We start from the raw sequence: 20,954 nt of genomic DNA on the forward strand, positions 1-20,954 counted from the left end.
TATTTTAACAGACAAATAATAAAAACTTAAAAGAACTACTCTCCAAACCTACCTTTGCCCCCACCTTGTATAAGACATGGTCTCTCCAGTGAGTAGCAACATGAGATAGGAATCAGTAGGCTACTATCTGAAGAGGCTTTGAGGTCCCAGGTTTATGCTAGGTAATGAGATACTCTGTGCTTTGAGCTCACACCAAATGCACTGTCCTCGGCCATCTGCAGTCTGAAGCTCTGGGTATGGGAAAGGGTTTCTAAAGCACTGGCTGCTTTCTCTGACATCTCTCCCCACCCCCCAGCCGACAGAGCCAAGACACACACACACACACACACACACACCCCAACTTTCTCTGTCTTATTCCATTACTGTTTACTGTTGCTTTGGAGCCTCCTAAATAGGGCATTGAAAACACTTCCTGCAGCTGAAAGAAGCCCTGAGAAGCTTGTCTCATTCCCAGTGTGCAGCTCAGCAAGGGGTTCGTCCTTCTCTGTCACTGTCTTTTGCCTGTTGTAATTCTGTCTGCCTCTCGATGACTCTGCCTGTCTCACTCTTTCTGTTTGTGCCTCTCCTCACTCTTGTTCTTTCTGCCTGAATCACAGTCCCTTGGTCTTCTGCCTCTTGCATTTGTCTTTGTTGTGCTTTCTTTTTGCCGTTACACCATCCCCTCTCCCAGTGCCTTCCCTCCACTTCTGGGAGGCTTAATTGCTCAGGCACGGAAATGGAAGCTAAGGGCTTCTCCTGGCTTCCCTCTTCATTTTATTGAGGCTGCCAGTCAGGAGGGCTGTGGGTCCTGTAGCTGCGGGTGGCTTACAGCCAAAGGCGGGCGGAGCCCACAGGGCGGGATTGGCCCTAGGTCCACCTCATAAAGCCTAGGGCGAGGGGCGTGAGACGTTCTGAAAGTGCCCTGGAGAGTCTGTTTGATCCGACAGACCCCACAGGCTTAGTTGGGGTTCTGCAGTGTCATGCCCCGGAGCCTCCAGACCGTGTGGAGCTGGGCGCTGTTGCTGCGGCTGCTGGCATTGCTGCGGCCGCCAGGGCTGGGCGAGGCGTGCAGCTGCGCCCCCTCGCACCCCCAGCAGCATGTCTGCCACTCCGCGCTTGGTGAGTCCGGAGGCCTGGGAGGTACACAGCTGGGGGTGGTTGTGTGTGATTAGTACGGGGCATTGCTGTAGACCTGTAGTCTGGAGGGAATGGGAGGAGCTCAAATCCTGCACCAGCTGCCTCCGGTTGGGGTTGATGGGCAAGGCCGGCACCATAGCAACCTTGCAGGGGCAGAGCTTGGCTGACTTGTAAGGAAATTAAGACTGTGTAAGGGGCCTCCATAGCGGCCCCCTCACCCCTGCCTACTGTCATTGAACAAGTCACTGGAACTATCCTGTGATTATTCTGAACTACTGGATGGGGGGAGGGGAAAGCCAGCGCCAGGAGGTTGGGCTTTCCTTATAAACCTCCCTGTGTCCAAGCCTACATATAACTGAGCCATCATACACTCACACCAATACACATCTTTTACCCTTTCTCTTCCCTCTGCCTGGAATGCCCTTCCCCCCATCCTTAAATTCCTGGCAAACACCTATTCATTCTTCAAAGTCTCACTCAGGTATCCCCTTTTCTCTGAAGCCTTCCTGACTCCTTGGTGCTACTATGGCATTTTTAACATTTTTGTGCTTCTACTATGCTGTGCTATTGTTTGCAAATGTGTTCTCCACTAGACCAAGAGTTCTGCAGGATAGAGGACCCTGTCTTAATCACATCTATGACCTGGTACCTAGTGTTAGGCCAGGCACAGAGGAAGAACTTCATGAACAGTTTTTGATTAATTACCAAATGGCAAAAGATGAGCTACCTCTGTGCAGGGTCAGATCATTTATTAATTCAATAAACATTTGGGCTCAAGATACCAAAACTCTGGGCAGGCTCTGTTTTAGTCCTTGGGCTACATCAATAGATGACCACACTGACCTACCCTCAATGGGCTCCTTCTCCCTCCTCTATCCTGATGCCCACCCCCAGTCCCTGGTCTGTGAGCTAGACTCAAAACTAGCAAGTAAAGTGTAGAGACTGTAGGACCTAGTAGGCCTGCCTGCACAGGAGTTTCCAGGTCCCCACTCTCTCATATCCTCCTCCTCACAATCCAGAATTCTCCTACAAAATTCTCCAGGGGCCCCAGGCCATCCACATCCCAAATTACCCCCACAGGTTGCTGAAGGTCCCCTCTTTTGCTTCCTATGCAGTGATCCGGGCCAAGATCTCCAGTGAGAAGGTAATTCCTGCCAGTGCAGATCCTGCTGACACTCAAAAAATGATCCGGTATGAAATCAAACAGATAAAGGTACATGGGGACAGGACAGCACTTTTACCTTCTGGGCTTTGGGGGGGGGGGGTTAGGGTGTGTGTTTTGGGAAGGGTGGTGCTTATAGGTCAGGCAGTCTGGCTCAGTGATCCTGGATGTTGATGCTAAAGTGGAAGTGGATGACATTTTGGGAATACGGCCCACAGAATCTGAATGACAGTGCAGGACAGACCCTCAATGTCCCTCTAGTCCTATAGCTGCCTGTGCATGGGGCTTCTGGAGGTACCTCCCCTCTCACTGGAATAAACCAAGGTTTTTTTTAAAAAGAGAAATGACCCAGTTAGGCCATCTGTGTGCATCAAATCCTGAACTAGACATTTGCTTAATTTCTTTAGACTGAGAAATGAGAAATTTTCCCTGTTAAAATATAAAGTTCACTCATTGACCTAATATAATACTGCTTTTTTGTAATTGTCTTTCAGATGTTTAAAGGGTTTGAGAAAGTCAAGGATATCCAGTATATCTATACACCTTTTGATTCCTCCCTCTGTGGTGTGAAACTAGAAGCAAACAGCCAGAAGCAGTATCTCTTGACTGGTAAGTTAAAGAGCAGCAAGTGGCCCCAATAGTCTCTGTCCTAAGGAAGGCAGCCAAGGAGGAGCCAGGGCTGCCCTTGGGCAGCAAGCTGAGCAGGTAACACATTCTTGGGTATAAAACAGAGCTGTGTTACTTACTAAGAGGCAACCTCTGAATCAGGAGGGGCCTTGGTTACCTCCCTTTCAATGCAAGAATCCTCATTACAGTGACCTTGGCCACTGTTTCACTATTTTAGGAACAGGTTGCTCTCACAGCCTAGGGTAGCTGGTTCCATTTTCAAACAGTTTTAATTGGCATACGATTTTTGGTATCTTGAGCCCAAGTCTGCCCCTCTGAAACTGCTCTTTGTGGATTCAGCTCTGCCCTCTGCTCTATGATGATGCATCAGAGGCCTGAGGACAATAGATGCAAGCACTCTAACTTCAGGTCTGCTGGCCATCTTCTCCAATGGGATATTGTCCCTGTCCCTTTCCTGTCATAGTACAGGACAATGAGCTGGACACAACACTACAGGAAAGGTCTTAATTTCACATAGTAAAGGAAAATTGTGTGTGTGATCCCCTCTCCCTCAACACACACATTATAGTTACTGTAGCCTCTGATGGCATTAGCTTTAGACAGCCACACTGGATCATACCCCTGACTCATAGTGAGTCTGTGTGGCTAACTCACACCCCAGGCCCTATTAGGGGGTAGAGTAAAGCACAAACTCTAACAGGAGCCTTGAGTCTAACATGGTTCTGTTTCCACGAACTTGGGCCCAGGTATAACTACTTGCAATTATAGAAGGTATTCAGCTGGACTGTGCCCCTCCACCTTTGCACAGGATAGTCCCAATGTTCAGAAGTCTTTTCCCCAACTTGTCTGGCAGGTAAACTCCATGCTGAATTGGTTGGGATAGAACAATTAAAGAACCACATAAAACTATGACTCTATAAGTGAGTGAATGCTATACTATAGTATTTTGTAGTTCAGGAAGAAGGTATTTATGTGCTTATAAACAGTTAGGGAAGCTTCATTGTGTAAGTGAGATCTAAATTAGCCCTGAAGGATGAAAAATGCTTAGAAAGGCAAGGAAAAGAAAAACACAGCAGATAAGGAGAAATTCCACTATCTGTCCACCCACTCAGCAATGAATGACCACCTACTTGCTGCCAGGCCTTGGACAGGAGAGTGGAGACTCAGTCACAAGTCATAGTCCTCAAAGAGCTCATAGTCCAAACTTGACTCTTGAGAACTCATAAGCATTGAAGGACACACTGGAAGGGGCTCCCCAGCTCTAAGAATGTGGAATTGTGCTGATCTGGGAGCCTCTGGATGAGAGAGGCAGAGGCAGAGCATGCCACTGAGCCCTCCACATCCCAGGACTAGCAGATGAGGCCATTCCTTCCTTCCTAAGTACCTACCTTCTGTGTGCTTAGCCCACTGCTAGGCACTGTGGTGCATCAGTCAAAGCAAGAGGCATGCTTTCTGCCCTCAAGGAGGTCAAATCTAACCAAGGATGAAAATAAATGACAAAACACAGGTCTAGTGAAAAGTCATCAGAGATGTCCATGCTCTTCAAGAGAAGTCACAAACTCTTTTGCCTAATGGTGAAAGTCCTTTGTGACCATAACACTGCTGACCTCTCCAGTTTTGTCTCCTGCCACTTATCACTGAGTTTCCAGCCCCTCATTTTCCCCAGAGCCAAACTAAACTACTTGCAGTTATAGAAGGTATTCTGCTGGGCTGTGCCCCTCCACCTTGTACAGGAAGTCCCAATGTCCAGAAGTCTTTCCCCCAACTTGTCTGGCAGGTAAACTACTAACCATCCTTTCAAAGCCCAACAGGAGCATCATCTTCTCTTAGACAGCTTCCTTGCCCCCTGCCCCTTCCACAGAGATAATTGTGATTTCCTTTGTTCTTATACTGCATCTTTTATATAAACACTATAGGCCCGGTGCACGAAATTCGTACACTGGAGGGGTGTCCCTCAGCCCAGCCTGCACCCTCTCCAGTGCACAAATTTCATGTACCGGGCCTCTAGTGTTTATATAAAAGATTTGGGACCCCTCAGGGGATGTCTGACTGTCTGTTTAGGCCCAATCCCGCATTGGGCCTAAACCAGCAGTCAAACATCCCTCTCACAATCCGAGACTGCTGGCTCCTAACCGCTCACCTGCCTCCCTGCCTGATTGCCCCTAACCACTTCTACCTGCCAGCCTGATCGCCCCTTAACCACTCCCCTACTGGCCTGATTGATGCCTAACTGCTTCCCTGCTGGTGCGATTGCTCCCAATTGCCCTCCCCTGCCAGCCCGATAGCCCCCAACTGCCCTCCCCTGCCGGCCCTATGGCCCCCAACTACCCTCCCCTGCCGGCCCTATGGCCCCCAACTACCCTCCCCTGCCAGTCCAATGGCCCCCAACTGTCCTCCCCTGCCGGCCTGATGGCCCCCAACTGCCCTCCCCTGCCGGCCCTATGGCCCCCAACTGCCCTCCCCTGCTGGCCCAATCGCCCCCAACTGCCCTCCCCGCTGGCCCAATCGCCCCCAACTGCCCTCCCCTGCCAGCCTGGTCACCCCCAACTGCCCTCCCTTGCAGGCCTGTTCGCCCCCAACTTCTCTCCCCTGCTGGCCTGATTGCCCACAAATGCCCTCCCCTGCCAGCCATCTTGTGGCGGCCATCTTGTGATGACGTGGGGGTGGCCATCTTGTGATGATGTGAGAGTGTTGCGCAAGGGCGCAAGGACCACCTAGGCTTTTATTAGTGTAGATAACAGTATAATTTTTGCCTATTTATCTGTCTGACCTACTTGTTTTTAAGCTCCTTGAGATCAAAGATCCTACCATATTTATTTCTGCATTCATGGTACCAGGTCTAGTAGTTGCTCAGTAAGTAAATGAATGACTAAAGTTCTAAGAGATGTGAGCTAGCATGGTCAGGGATGGCTTTGAGGATGAGGTTGTACTGAAAAGGGTCTTTGGAAGATAGGAAACTATTTGATAAGTAAAGAAGGGGCACTTTCCCATAGAGAAGGAGAAAGACATACCAATATAGGTATCAATGGAGCAGAAGACTGGCCTATGTAGATATTGGGAAGGGTTGGAAAGGGGAAGGGCCCTGTTATTTATTGAGCATCTTCTATGGGCCTACTACTGTGCCAGAAGCTTTACCAAATATTCTCTCATTTAATCCTGACAATAACCTTATCATTCTCATCTTCCAGTTGAGAAGTTACATGACTTTCTTAAGGTCACACATCTAGTAAATGACAGAAAAGAAAGGGGTTTCACTAAGAATCTCCCTTTATAGCCCATGTTTTCTCTGCATCACACTAAAGGAAAAGGCCTTTATCCCACAACTCTCCTTTGTACAAACATAATCTCTGATATAAAGATTATAGAGATATTTTTGGTCCCTTAATTGAGTCTTATGTCACCACTGCCACCAAAAAAAACACACACACAAAACAAAACCAAAAAACAACAAAAAACACACACATTAAAGAGGCTGCAATTCTGGGCTCTTCAAGGATCCAGACTTCTGGAGTTTCACAAACATATTCCTCATGCTAGGTTCTCCTCTATCTCCCTTTGTAGGTCAGGTCCTCAGTGATGGAAAAGTCTTCATCCATCTGTGCAACTACATTGAGCCCTGGGAGAATCTATCCTTTTTGCAAAAAGAAAGTCTGAATCACCACTACCATCTGAACTGTGGCTGCCAAGTAAGAGGATGTCCATTTCTAAGGTCTTTGGTGGGGGGTTGGGGGGGGGAGGGTCTTGAGCCTTTCAGCCTCACCTTTAATGGCACCTGCTGATGGTACTTCTTCCTTCATGCATGCATTTATTCATTTACTATAGTATACTTGAGATATGCCATGGATCAGGTACTGTATAAAGTTAGAGATGGGAAAGCAAGATGATCCATAGTCCCTGATCTCAAAGTACTTAACATTTTGGCAAGGAAGGTGGCATCATATAAGGCAAACTGAAATAGTATAGCTACCATTTTAACAGAAATTACTCTTAATCAGGCCCTCTAATGGTCAATTTATTTTAAATATTTTAATGTAGTCTTTAGAACAAATGTATGAATAATTAAGATTTCCATTTTAAAGAAATGAATGCTCTAGAAAGTAATTTTCTCAAGGTCAGTGGTAGAGTAAGGACCCTCAGGTTTGTCTGACTCCAGAAATGCCATTAGAGAGGCAAAACTATGTGGGAAACCATGGGGAAGGAAAACTTGGGGAATTTTAGAGACTAAGAAGGACTTCATAAGGCTAGGGCATTTGAGCTAGGTTGTAAGGATGTATATGAATCTGAAAAAAAATTGTAGAAAAATGACACCCTACTCACTTTGATGTTGTGTTGTTATGACTCTAGGTCACCACCTGCTATACAGTGCCCTGTACCATCTCAGCCCCCAACGAGTGCCTCTGGACAGACTGGCTGCTGGAACGGAAACTCTATGGGTACCAGGCCCGGCATTATGTCTGCATGAAGCATGTTGATGGCACCTGCAGCTGGTACCAGGGACGCCTGCCCCTCAGGAAGGAGTTTCTTGACATAATCCAGCCCTAGTAAAGAACAATGACCACCACATTCCTTCAGGAGTTCTGAAGAACAAGCCAGTTCTTCCTCTCTACAAAGCTCTGGCTATCACCACTTGCCTCATTGCTGCCAGCCAAGGGGAAGTACCAAGTGGACAGTCTGGCTAGTGTTAGAACAGGGCTAGGGTATGTTACAGCTTGTGCCTGAAACCCCAGCCCAAACATGTCAAAGGCTAGGGAAAGTATCCTGCCCTCAGCCCTTCTTTCCTGCCTCCCAAACCTTTTTCTTCTAGCCAATACCTGTTACTGAAAGTTTTGATTCTGGATTAGAATCAAAATAGTTCTGGCCAGAAATATTCCCTTTTCTCTCTAGGAAAATGTATTTTCTCTTACCTTAATTGATCTAATAGTGAAGAAATGGTGAATGCTATTCATATGAGATAGTGTAGCTATCTGATGTACAACACCAGAAGACAGGTTGACAGTATCATAAACAGGCTGATTTGGAAGAATGAAAAGACCAGCATAGTATGGCTGTGTATCCTCTACTCCAATCTCAGCTCATCTTGATCCTCTCTTACACTTTCATTTGTTTGGGGAAGTGACTTACAAGGGCATAGAATCACTCAATATGAGACCTACAATGGCCTAACCTCCCACTACACGCTGTAATCTCCTCTGTCCCATTCCTGGCAGAGGGTCTGGCCCCCTAGCACACCTCTTTGGATAAGAATAGACTTAGGTATTATCTCTGCAGGTTAACTACCATTAATACCTTCACCTGATGTCCATAAGTCTTCTTTTATGTTTCTTTTAGAAAGTCCTTCTCTACTAGATTACTAATGTCTTCATTCCTACTTCAAAACTTTTTTTTTAAGCCAGAAAAGCCTAGAGTTGAAATTCTCCTTTAGATTTTAACACATCAGAGAGATCTCAGGAGGTCTTCTTTGGAGGGCAAATTTCAGGATAGAGAACAAGAGAGAAATAACACAAGGGCTCTTGGGGGAAAAGGATGGTAGATTAGACAATATACTTTGCAATTTTTTCAAAAAAAATTTTGTGGTTAGCCCTGCTAAATATTACAGCAAGAAAAATCCAGCTTTGCTCCCCATCCTTCCTTCAACTCAGTCCCCCTACCACTGTGTATTGGACTCCCTGAGAACTCCAAGCATAGATCTCTTAAGCCCTGATGTTGGTCTCAAGGATTTATTAAGGACAAGAGCTTAAAGTTCCAGAGCCTCTCCCTGGGAAGCTCTACCTCTAAGGAGGTAGTTCTATTCAAGGCTCAAGGTTGTTGTTATTTGTTTTCTATACGTTGTTTGATGAGAAGCAAGGCCATGCACAATATGCCAGAAGAAGGCTCTTGATTCACAGAAATGGTACAAATGTAGTTCCTTTTTGAGAAGGGAGTAGAGGGTAACAAACATAATCTCTGTCCCAGAGTACAACTAGAATGCTATGGCAGAGAGTCTCCATTGGTGAGTTAAGCATGATCACCAACTGACCATGCAGGCCTGGGGCAGAGAGTGTGGAGATAGAGGGGAAGAAGAGGGAGCGAGCTCCAGGTCTCCATGGAGGAAAAACCAATCAACCATGCCATCTCTCTGCCCCTTCTGATATCCTAGGATGGCCTCAGAGAAGGCATAATGTTAACCCAGTCTTCTCACAATCTTGACAAAGCCAAGGGAATGAAAGGCCTTGGTAATAATAGCAGGAATAACACCTGACATCTGAGGGATGCTTCACATTTTCCCAGAAGGCTATTACTTAAATTTTGTACCAAATTCAAGATCCTGGTTAGGAACAATTATGCCCATTTGACTTTCCAGTTGGGAAAGTGACACAAAGTGAGTAAATTTAACTAGTCCAATGACATGTGGCAGGGCCAGGGCTAGAATCCAAAGAGTGGGATCTTTTGATTACTGACCCATAGGTTTGTTATTTTCTCAGCTTGATAAAATGGCTTGTTTCTGCTCTTCCCTATTCTGTCTCCAGATTTTAGAGACAAGGGACTATAAGCTAAAATACAGCCACTCTGGCCTCACAAAGCAGGTCTGCAGTTCAGCTCCAACTGGGGTTAAGATACTAAAACCCTCTTCAGAGCCCCACAGTTATAATGTGAATAAGTTCAGAGTGGAAATAACAGAGACTAAAGTCCCCACCTGATCACCTACCATCTCTTTGTGGTTGGGGTAGTATGTCTGCTCAATTAGTGGGAACTTTTCTCCTCCCAATGTCTTGTAGATGGCCACCAGCTGGGCAAACTGTAAAAGAGAAACAAATGTTTCAGCTTATCTAGACAACTTATAGAACAGACAAAACAGCAATCTATCAAAAAATATTTATTGAGCATTTGCTCTGTTGAGGAATTTGTGCTCTGAGGATATAAAAGAGGTGTACAATTCCTATTCTCAAGGAACATATTCTTTAACTGAGAAAATGAGAGAGTGAGCTAACATTCATTCAGTACCTACTCAATTTTAATGATAATTCATTGAAGCCTCATATTAAAATGAGGAACTGGGTACTTTATCATCTTCATTTTACACATAACACTCAGAGAGGGTACAAAAGTTGCCTAAAGTCACAGAGCTGCAAAGAGGTGAAGCTGAGATTGAAATTTGGTTCTCTAATTCTAAACACCTGCATCTCTAGAAATGGCAAGTGATGAAGCTGGATAGGTAACATGGGCCAAGTTTGGGAAGTTTAAATGCCAGGCAAAGAAACAGTATCTTTTCCCTATAGGTAGTATGAAATAATCAGAGTTTGAGCAGGGGGGTAATGAATGAAGCTGTTCTTCAGGAAGATTTTGATGGTCCTGGTATATAGGATAGACAGACTCAGTCTTTGTGGGACTTACTACTCATCTAAGAACTGAACTCAACTAGCCCCTTCACCTATGAGAAACCAGAACAGCTCCATGAGGAAGAGGTGAAGTATGCATACTTACAGTGTCAGGGTTGAAAGGCCTTTGGCAAATATCTAGCATCCTCTGCTCCCCTCCCCTACAATTTTATAAGTGAAGAAGCTGAGACCCAGTCAAATCATTTCCCCAAGGTCACATGGTTGAGCCAGATTCATAGTTAGGTCCCTTTATTCTCAATTCATAACTCTTTCTATTCCTCCAAGTAGCTGCCTTTCAGTCTCTGCAGAAACCATGCTCTTCACACAGGAAACACAGGTTACTTCCCTACTCAATCCATTCACACACACCACACACACCTATCCCCAGTACACTGGCAGCAGGGGTAATCCAGCATCCTTCCTCTAGTGCTACTGGGTTACTTCACAGTCTAAGCCCCAATTTCTGGAACTGCTAGAAGGAAAAGTTGCCAGATCAAACCTGCCTTCTATTTATCAGAGAAAGGAAAGCTAGAACATTTTTCCAAAGCTTAGATCCTGTTCTCTATAAGGAATGTTGGCACATGAGCCTGGGGGGAAAGAGGCTGAAGTAATAAAAGCTCAGAACTGGGTTATTAGAAAACTGGAGTCTTCTGATTCTTGTTCTGCCTCTAACTTGCTAGGTGTCCTTTGGCAAATGATTTCTCCTCTCCAGGCCTCCTTTTCTTTATATACAAAATGAGAGAAATGAACTTGATCAGTTCCTCAAACTTTTTACCACAAATAACATCCTTTATTATATTTCCTCCCAAACTCCATCATCAAACTGCAGTTTAAGTGATCATCTCTTGTGGTCCTTTTGCGGGAAAAGAGAATTTTGTTACTGTTTTTGAAATGCTGGAAAATGTTGAAATTTCTGCATCACTTCCTTAGTGATTGGTTGGTGACTCTAGATCTCTAAACATCCACCAGGACTAAAAGCATGATTCACAGACGCGCAAGCCCCTAGGAGGTTATTACTGAAAGAGACTTTAGAGAGCTCTGGACTAAACATCTCATTTTACAGGTGAGGAGACTGAACCTAGAGAAGCGAAGGAAAGCCTTGGCTCCCAGACCATGCCTGGAATTGAGGCTACCAGGTCTCTTCTTTCCCACTGCATTCTTCATTGCACCTTGCTGTTCTCACCACTCTATGGTTCTTCAACTGGCTTTGACTATCCAGACCATTGCTTCATACCTTTCCTGTCTCTGATTCTCTCCACCACCTGATCTGATCTTTAAGTCTCAATCTGGCTAGACTCCTGCTCTGCCTGAGCTCCCAAGGCCCTTCAGCATCCCCAGCCAGCTCTGCTTAACAACCTCTGTCCTGCTGCAGCCCACGCCCTGGCAAAGCACAAAGGCATGTGGGTCCCTATCTTCCCAACATGTGGGATAGTTACACAGGCACCACACTGATGCCAGAAAGGCCCACGGCACACTCCCAGAGTCCTGGGACAGCCAAGACTAAAATGGTAGCCAGTTCCCAGGCATTAGCTGGGTCCCTGGTAGCTCACCCTACCCTTCTCAACCTTATCTCCAGTAGTCCTGTCTGCTCAAGGTACTGGGCTTGGCATCTAACCCCTGCCTTCTTGGAACCTTAGATTAAGTCACAAGCACACAGTCACCAATTAAACAAATGTAATATTCGATAAGGGTTATTTCCTCTATCTATAGACAAAAGAATGGATTTGGGACCTGGGGGTGATATTGGCAACAAATAGGAAGATAATGTTCATTGAAACCACTTAACCAATGAATCAGGAAAGACTTTTTGGAAGAAATGGGACTTCAAGATCAGTCTGAATTTAATAATTTGCCCTCATCCCTCCTAGAAATAAAACACTTAATTCAACCCTAGTGCATCTGTCTCTAAAAAACCTAAAAAGTGTGACAGGAATTTCAGATAAATGTGTAGTAATATGGTATGGAGATGTTCTTGCTTTCTCTGGAATGCTACTTTCATTGATAAGACCACTTCTATTTCCAAAATCCAAGTGTGCCTGCCCTGACCAATTTATGAGATAGCAGATGTAAGGTAGGACGTTTTCCAACCAACTAAGGCCTCACACCAAGGATACCCACAATAAAGAAATTTAAGAAAATATGCACCAAAGCCACATCTTAGAGGGAACCCCTCCCCTCACAGTCACCAAATTTGTCCACTCCCATTAACAGGCAGAGGACAATATATAAAATGCCATTAGTATGGTAGCTGCTGAGTAAAAATGAAGGGAGAACTTGGTGTCTAGCCAGGAAGCCCTGCTGTTCTCATGCAATGCCAAAAGCAATGTGCTGGGATTGTGAATGGGTAAGAATGTGAACCCTCACCAGATCCTGATCCCTGGAGGGGCAAAGCCCTAGGCACAGGCTCTCTGATTCTCCCCTCCCTGGCCTCTGGCACAGTTTTGAAACATAAAGCAGGGAACCAGCTTTTATAAGATACCCCAAATAGTAGGAGATTGTAACAACCCAGGCTAGCAAACTGGTGGCAGGTACTACTATTATTGCTAGTTGACAAAACAAAAACAAAAAAAACACATAGCATAGAGAGATGTTTAGTCAGAAGGCTGATTAGTGAAATCACCCAGAAAAAGCTAATAATAGCAGACTCACCCTGTGTGACTATGAGGGAGCCAAATTCTAATAGGTATTGAAGGGATGAGGGAAGGACTAGGGCATATGTGCAGTAAGGAAGGGCACATGACTAAGTAGAAAGGAGAGGACCTCAGAAAAGAAGTTTGGTGAAGGCCTCATATGTGCTCTTCTGCAAATAGCAACACACTCAAAGCACACAACTCTTTTAGCCTGTTCCTATAACACTAGGATTCCAGATGCCACAGGCCACACAGAGGGAAAGGCTGAACACGTAGAGGTTGGGAACCCAACCTCCCTCCTCAACCACAACAGCTCCCAGATCTTTTGACTCCTCATTCATTGCTTTTTCTCTTATACTGTCAGATTTTGCTGGCTTCCAAGGGAACAGGAAAACTGTGAGTTCAGGTGTGAAAAGAAAAAAAAAAAGATCAAGAGCAGAGGCAATGGATCTATTTGGTTAAAACATCCCCTCCAGTTCCCTGAGTGGTGGAGAGGCTTGGGGTTCAGGAACTTCAAAATCAGCCACCAGTGCCTTGACTCTCGGCAGGCTAGTGTGTGAAAACTGAAATTTGATTTTTGAAAAATAAGAAAAGAATGTGATTAGGGGCAGGTATTTCCTTCTAAGAGGGCCAGCCTGGAGTAGCAGAGTTATAGGAGCTGGGTTGCCCCAGCTATCAGAGGGGAGGCCAGAGCACCCCAGTAGCCATCATAGGTCACTCTCCCTCCTAGCCTCACTCTTTCTCTCTGCTCAGAAATTTCCACTGCCTCCTAGATTTCCAGACTGGCCAAAGAAGAGAACACTAGCTTCTTCCTCACATGCTAACTTAATTTATGTGTATGGTAGTGCAATCTAGAGAAATCCTGGCTCTATAACTTTGGTAAGTAACTTAATCTTCTCTGGGTCTCATTTCTCTATAAAGAGTGATAATAATGATAATAATATCTTCCTTGTAAGGTTATTGTGAGGATTAAATAAAATTAAAATAGGAAAATCTCAGAATTTGGCACCATATAGTAAGTGGTTTTACACTCCTTACTTTCCTTTTTTAATTTTCATATATCTACATGAAGGGCAGAGATTTGATTATCCCTAAGGGCACTTACATCTCATATAAGTGTCTGATTCATATATTTATAGATAAATCTGATTTTGAGGTTGTTAAAACACTTGGTAAGACTGTCACTAACACCCCTTTGAGATGGACCATCCTTTTGATCCCCATTGGCCTCAGACCTTTCCAATGGTTAGACCATTCAAAGGCAGAAACAGTTATTTTTATCGTTGTATCCTATGGCTGAGGGCAGAGTTTACAGATTTGTTAGGGCTTCTGCACAGAATCTTGGTGTGACTTTGTTGTAAGGCCAAAGGTCCACATGCAGCTAAGGTGCCCCAGCCCATGATGATAATGTTTTCTTGTGAGAGCCTATCCTTCCCATGTTCCAGCTGAAGCTCTTCCCATATCCTTTCAACTGGTAAGTACTGCATCTTGTTTACCAGTGGTCCCTCCTGGGGGACTGGGAGATATAGGACCTGGATCCTACCCTTTTACCTAGAGGGAAGGGAACCTCACTTACCACCCATGGCTTGTCACAGAAGTTGTAAATGGATTCAAGTGAGTTGATGCTGGGGAGGCCTGCATACTGCATGCCAATGATCAGGTGGCGGAAGTCCTCATTCTCCGCCATGCCAAATGCATGCTGCCGGATGAGCACAAAATCTGGCCGGAAGGACCTGGTAAAAATGTAGAGGCAAGTTTGCCATTAACCAGCACCTCAGGTTGTACATCACCTTGTCTCCCATTTCCAAAGCCCAAGACAGAGAAGGGGTCTTCGGGGCCACCTGGTCCAAGTCCTTTATTTTATTATTATTATTCTTTATGGACTAAAAATGAGGTATTACGGCATATCTCAAAGAGAAACATATTCCTTTTGTTGTTGTTAATCCTCGCCCAAGGATATTTTTTTCCCCATTGATTTTTAGAGAGAGTGGAAAGGAGGGGGAGAGACAGAGAGAGAGAAACATCGATGTGAGAGAGACACATTGAAAGGTTGCCTCCCGCACGCGCCCAACCAGGGCCAGTGACCAAGCCTGCAACCAAAGTATGTGCCCTTGACTGGAATCGAACCCATGACCCTTCAGTCCGCAGGCCAACCCTTTAAACACTAAACCAAACCGGCTAGGGCTGAGAAACATATTTCTAAAATTCCCTTATTCCTATTGGTTAAGCACTGCCTTTTCATAAGGTACAAATGCCCTCAGGAGGAAAGAAACACTTTTAGATCCTCACACCTTAAATGAACAAGAATTTTCCCTATCACTATGGGGTAGTATAAAAGTTGAAGCTCCTTGTGGCTCCAGAATTGGTGTTCCAAGGGGGTCCCAGCAGACACTGTCCTGTTTTGAGTCAATAAAGCTGCTCCTTAAAATAGGCAATGCCCTCATCAGGCCCCCAGGAGAGCAAGGGTCCAAGCTGGCTGAAACCAGATGCCAGACTTCCCAATGTTATTCTTCCAAAACGGACACTGGGGAGAGGTACAAATATTTTTTGCAGAACTGAGGTTGAGCAACAGCTACAGGAAACACTGAGAGTACAGAATGTTCCCATGCATGGGAAGGCTCCCTGTATTTCACCTCTAGCCAGAAAAGCTCTTAACCACAGCTGCTCTACAGGACTAGGGCCCCTATGTTCATGCCCTTACTCCTGAGGAACCTCATCTCAGAAATTCAATTCTGTGGCAGCTTCCACCCTTAAGGCTCTAGGACTCAGCAATTTCACACCATATGCAATGATCTACCTGGTTCTCTGTCCAGGCACCTATCCAACCTCCCCCTACAACTACAGCCCCACCCAGGCACAAAGATCAATCTTTTAAAGTGGGGATGGAAGGAGCCCTCCTCCGTCACTCAGGAGACTTAGCATCAAGTGCTGGAGCTGCTCTGACCTCCTAGTGCCCCAATTCTGGGAAACTGGCTTCAGCTGTACCTAAGATCAAATCTTAAACCCCAGTTATAGGAATTGAGCTCTAGATTTGTGGCCAGCTCTTGAGATCCTATACTGGTACCTGGAAGGGCCTGCCTTATTCTTGCCAGATCCCTCCCGGCACCTGTAACTATCTGCTTGTGTGCATGCACCCCTATGACTCACTCTACCTGTAGCTTGAGAAACCCATTATTATCTCTCTTGTAGGATCTCCCCAATCTCACTCCCGTATGGACAGACATCTATCTCTTTTTCTGTCCTCCTTAGTCTCCAGGATGAATGAACTCAGGATGGACAAGCTCACATTTCCTGTTGTTAGGTTCCAGAAACCTGAGTTTTGCCTGTCCTGTCACTGACCCAGTTCCTATTGGACACTGGAGGCATCAGTGTCAGGGTACTGCAGATTGGTATAGGGAAGAGAGTGAAGTGAAGACTCTTCGTGGAGCAAGACTCACACATCTGAAAACCGGAAGCCACATCGAGCCCTGGGTAAGAATAATACTGTTGAAATCATTTTCCCAGTCTGGAATTCTCATCACCTCCCTCACAGAAATGTTGTATTATGTTTGATCACATCTATGAGTGCCCATTGCACTACCTGGCATATAAGTGCTCTGTAATTGATATTTTTCTTCCACCCATAATGTCCCTTCTGACTCTAGGCTTTCTTATTAGAGTTATGAGTTCCCAGGGATGAGGAATATAGAAATAACACAGGACTTGGAGTTAAGAGAATGCACATAGAACACAGGGCTCTGCTAACAACTCACTGAGTCAATCTGAGCAAATCAATGTAAAATAAGAGGCTGAAATAGATCAGAGGTTTTCAAACTTTATTTTTAAGCAATAGAGTCCTGATTTCCAGGGAAAATATATGCAGAGATAAAAGCACATGGCTGTACTGGCTGAAGTGGGGCTGGAGTCCTGGAATCCCTCTAACAGGAATCCAGTTACCTCTAAGTAAGCTCTTAGTCCATGAAGCTTTCTCTACCATTGGACTAAGAGCTCCCTGAGGCAGGAGCTGGTTTCCTCTGACTTCCTGTACCACTTCTGCACAGCACACATCATTAAGTTCTACACACTATACATAGTAATATTATCCCACTCCAACACTTGATTTTGAAACTGCCTCTGCAAGCCAGAGAAGGTAATTCTGGAGACAGTGACAGTAACCCCAAGGAGAGAAAGGACCTTACCGGACAACCTTTGTGCCATTCCGGAGTACCTGCATATCCACAGCACAGGTCCCATCTGCATGGGCCACCAGGTTGAGCTCTGAAAATTCTGCCTGGAAAGTAACAGTAGGGATTAAGAAGGCTATGTGTTTTTTACTATGGTAAAAAGTAAATAATAATAACAGTAGAGGAATAAGTCCACAGTCCTAACTTTGCCAAATCCCCCACATAGCAGCAGCAATAACATCCTCACCACCATTTTATTTACAATTTTCAAAGCACTTTCACAAACTGATCTCATTTAACTCATAGCAACTCTATGAGGCAGGAGGAACAGAGATAAAGAGCAGTTAAGTAGCTTTCCTAGACAAAAACAAAACAAAAAACTTATTGTTGGCAGTAAAGAAGCAAAACTCAGGTCTTCAGACTCCCAGCATCCTTTGTGCTGCCTCTCTGAGAGCAGGAATTTGAACCAGGGCAAATGTGCCCTTTATCAGTTTCAACATAAAAGCACTAGATTTTAGATTAGGCAACTGGGTTTTAGTTCTGCTCTACTCCCAACTAGCTGTGTACGACATTAGACAAATTACTTATACTCTCTGGAGGAAAAGTTCCTCCCATGTGTAAAATGGAAAAAATTTTGTCCTAGCTGGATGGCTCAGTTGGTTGGAGCATCATCCTATACACCAAAGGATTGCAGGTTCAATTCCTGGTCAGGGCACATACCTAGGTTGCGGATTCAATCCCCACTTGTTCAGTGTATGGGAGGCAACTGATCAATATTTTCTTTTTCTCTCTCTCTCTCTCTCTCTCTCTCTCTCTCTCTCTCTCTCTTCCTTCCCCTCTCTCTAAAAATCAATGAAAACATATCCTTGGGTGAGAATTTAAAAAAAGGAAAATTTTGATCAACCCTGTCTATATAACAACTTATTTTAAGAACTGAATGCAATGCAATAATGGATAGGAAAGTACTCTGTAAACCACAGCACATTGTGTAAGGAATAATGAGTAACTTCTATTATTACATAGAAAATACATAATTGCTTAAATTGCATATCCCCCACCTCTCTACCCAAATGAATCTAATTTCTATTTATCATGAAGCAAAGAATAGAGAAAGATAGAAAATGAGCCTTTCAGGACTTTACTGCATTAAAACAAGGAGGTGTTCTTTTCTAAGTTCTCTCTGAATTATAGTCTTAAGCCCAGAGTAGTCACCAGTGGAGGCCACACACCTGAATGCCAAACATGTGCCTACCCAGGAATACCATGCCACCAATAACATGGAGCTGTGGCCAGTGATTTGGAAAGACATTCCTCTAAGGTTTTCCTCAGCCTGAGAACCCTGCACTACATGAAGGCCCTAAGAGCCACACTATTTGCCTCCCTATGGACACCAGAACCATGGTAAAAAGTCAGAAAAATTGAAAAATACAGCCTTCAGGACTATGTCTCATTAAAAGAAAAGCCCTGGGCCCTAACCGGTTTGGCTCAGTGGATAGAGCGTTGGCCTGTGGACTCAAGGGTCCCAGGTTTGATTCCGGTCAAGGGCATGTACCTTGGCTGCTGGCACATCCCCAGTAGGGGGCATGCAGGAGGCAGCTGATCGATGTTTCTCGCTCATCGATGTTTCTGGCTCTCTATCCCTCTCCCTTCCTCTCTGTAAAAAATCAATAAAATATATTTTAAAAAAGAAAAGAAAAAGAAAAGCCCTGGGGAAAGGGTGGGGTTCAAGAGATAGCCTGAAACCCAGCGAGGGATGCTGTCTTCCACTCAGCAGGACTAGATGGTTCACTCTGGAATGCCAAGAGGGATTGATGATGACACAGATCCAGCTCTGGGCTTCGGGCTGATTACCTGTTCCACTTTGATATCATAATCTCCAAGGACTTTTTTGCCCCGAAAGCACTTGGCCCTGGAAAAATAAAAAATAAAAAAACACAAATTAGTTTTGTACATGTGTTTGAGGTCAGAAATTCATTATCCCAAAGACGAGCCTACAGCAAACAGAACCCCAGAATGACAGTCAAGAGTCGTGGGTTAGGGTTAGAGCCTAACTTTGCAATTGGATCACCATAATTGAGAGCCTCAAGCAAACCATTTCCCCTCCTTTACATGTTCAACTTATCCACCTATAAAATAAATCAAAGCACTTTTCACTCTCAGGTTTTGTAATCCTATATAATAAAAGGCTAATATGCAAACTGTCCCCATGGGCAGGAGTTCAACCAACCAGGAGTTAGACATGCGCTGACCACCAGGGGGCAGCGCGGAACATGGCAGGCGTAGGCAACACGGTGCTGGCAGCGGCGTCAGTGGAGGCACTGCCAGTCCCAATAGGCCCCGATGAGAGCGGGACCATGGCGGGATGGTGGAGCAGGTGAGCAGGCAGCGCCAGGCCAAGGCAGGTGCGAAGGGAGACCCTGGCCGGCGGCGGTGGCAGGCAGCTGGGGGAAGAGAAGCCCCAGCCAGCAGCCAGTAGCTGCTAAGGACCCTACCCATGCACGAATTTTGTGCACTGGGCATCTAGTCTATATATATAAAAGCTTAAGTGACCATTTGACCATTTGACCAGTAGCTATGATGCACAATGACCCCAGGGGACAGATGCTCCAACCAGTAGAGGAGGGAGTCTGATTCCTCACGGAATCAGTCGTGGGTTAGGTTGCTGCTGGGGCACTGTTGGCCCTGAATCTTCTTCAGCTGCACCCCTAACCCAAAGAGGAGGGAGGAGGGAGCCCGATTCCTCACGGAATTGGCCATGGGTTAGGTTGCTGCTGGGCACTGTCAGCCCCTAATCTGCTTCACCAACATCCCGGACCCATCGGGGGATGTCAGAGAGCTGGTTTCCACCCAATCCCCATGGACCAGGCTGAGGGACCCCACCAGTGCACGAATCTGTGCACAGGGCCTCTAGTTTTATATCTCGGGTCTTTTGGCTACCAAAGAAATCTAAAAGTAAGAATTTCCCTAATATTGTTCCTGGTAAAGACTAAGTCAATCTTCTATAGTTTCTTTATCTTCCCCCATCTGACATTTCACTCTGATTTTCTATTTGGTTTCCACCTTTGAAAGTTTACTTTTAAAGAAACGTATTTTGCTTCTTCATACCATACTTCAAAAAAGAATGTGAGGCTACCAGAAAAAGAAAAAAAAGAGAAGGATGCTGAGTAAAGCTACTATAATTGAACACAACACCTATCCTGTATTTCTGAGCAATCAAGAAAATGACTCAAGCCCTGGCCAGCTAGCTCAATTGGTTAGAGCATCATCCTAGTATGCCAAGGTTGTGGGTTCAATCCCTGGTCAGGGCACACACAAGAATCAACCAATGAATGCATCAATAAGTGAAACAATAAATCAGTGTTCCCCTCTCTCTCTCTCCCTCCCTCTATCTCTAAAATTAATAAATTAAAAATTAAAAAGAAAAAAAATGAGTCAAACTGTTATATAGTATTTATTCACCTTCCATTTTGTCATGGATCTGGAGGAACCTCACATTAATGCATTAATGGCTTCACAGTCTCTGATAAACAGATTGTGTTATGCTTATATTTATATCCATTCCTACTTTATCCTTAACCTGTCCTCCCTGCCATAAGCTTTTCTTATCTGTCTACTTTGGCTGGTTCTCTATTTGTAAAAAGGGCCTTTCCACACTGTACCTGTTAGCTAGGTTGGCTTGCTTTCCCAGTGCTTGAAATTTCAAATTAGCATGTTTCACTGAAGATTTTCTAGAAGTCCCTCTCCAAAATAAAGGAATATATTAAAATATTGTCCATCACATTCTAGGAACTGTGTATTACTTGCTTTCAATAACATATTTAATCCTCTTAACAACTCATGAGATAGGGGAAAAGGTCTTTATTTTCAAGATGAAGAAATCAAGATTCAGAGGAAAAAAGTG

The 20,954-nt window shown here is 44.9% G+C and overlaps 2 protein-coding genes across 3 annotated transcripts in view; one reads left to right on the forward strand and one right to left on the reverse strand.

Annotated features, from left to right (window-relative positions):
• SYN2 (synapsin II) overlaps positions 1-20,954 on the reverse strand; it is a 50,884-nt gene that overhangs the window by 29,200 nt on the left and 730 nt on the right. The window contains exons 2-5 of the mRNA XM_023749420.1: positions 18,905-18,962; positions 17,069-17,160; positions 14,467-14,623; positions 9,591-9,680 (exon numbers count right to left, since the gene is read on the reverse strand). Of these exons, the coding sequence (XP_023605188.1) occupies positions 9,591-9,680; positions 14,467-14,623; positions 17,069-17,160; positions 18,905-18,962 (397 nt within the window). The remainder of the gene's footprint in view (positions 1-9,590; positions 9,681-14,466; positions 14,624-17,068; positions 17,161-18,904; positions 18,963-20,954) is intronic.
• On the forward strand, positions 461-20,188 carry TIMP4 (TIMP metallopeptidase inhibitor 4). 2 transcript variants are annotated; one of them, XM_006083829.3, is made up of 7 exons: positions 461-1,098; positions 2,232-2,329; positions 2,773-2,887; positions 6,467-6,591; positions 7,250-14,364; positions 16,140-16,361; positions 20,123-20,188. In XM_006083829.3, the coding sequence occupies exons 1-5, from the start codon at positions 960-962 to the stop codon at positions 7,445-7,447; spliced, it is 675 nt and encodes a 224-aa protein (XP_006083891.1). In that variant the 5' UTR covers positions 461-959; the 3' UTR covers positions 7,448-14,364; positions 16,140-16,361; positions 20,123-20,188. The 2 variants fall into 2 exon arrangements, with proteins under 2 accessions (XP_006083891.1, XP_023605422.1); XM_023749654.1 differs by lacking the exons at positions 16,140-16,361; positions 20,123-20,188 and having other exon boundaries at positions 907-1,098; positions 2,232-2,260; positions 7,250-7,939.

Source organism: Myotis lucifugus, unplaced genomic scaffold (assembly GCF_000147115.1).
Source record: "Myotis lucifugus unplaced genomic scaffold, Myoluc2.0 scaffold_8, whole genome shotgun sequence".
Lineage (NCBI taxonomy): Eukaryota > Metazoa > Chordata > Mammalia > Chiroptera > Vespertilionidae > Myotis > Myotis lucifugus.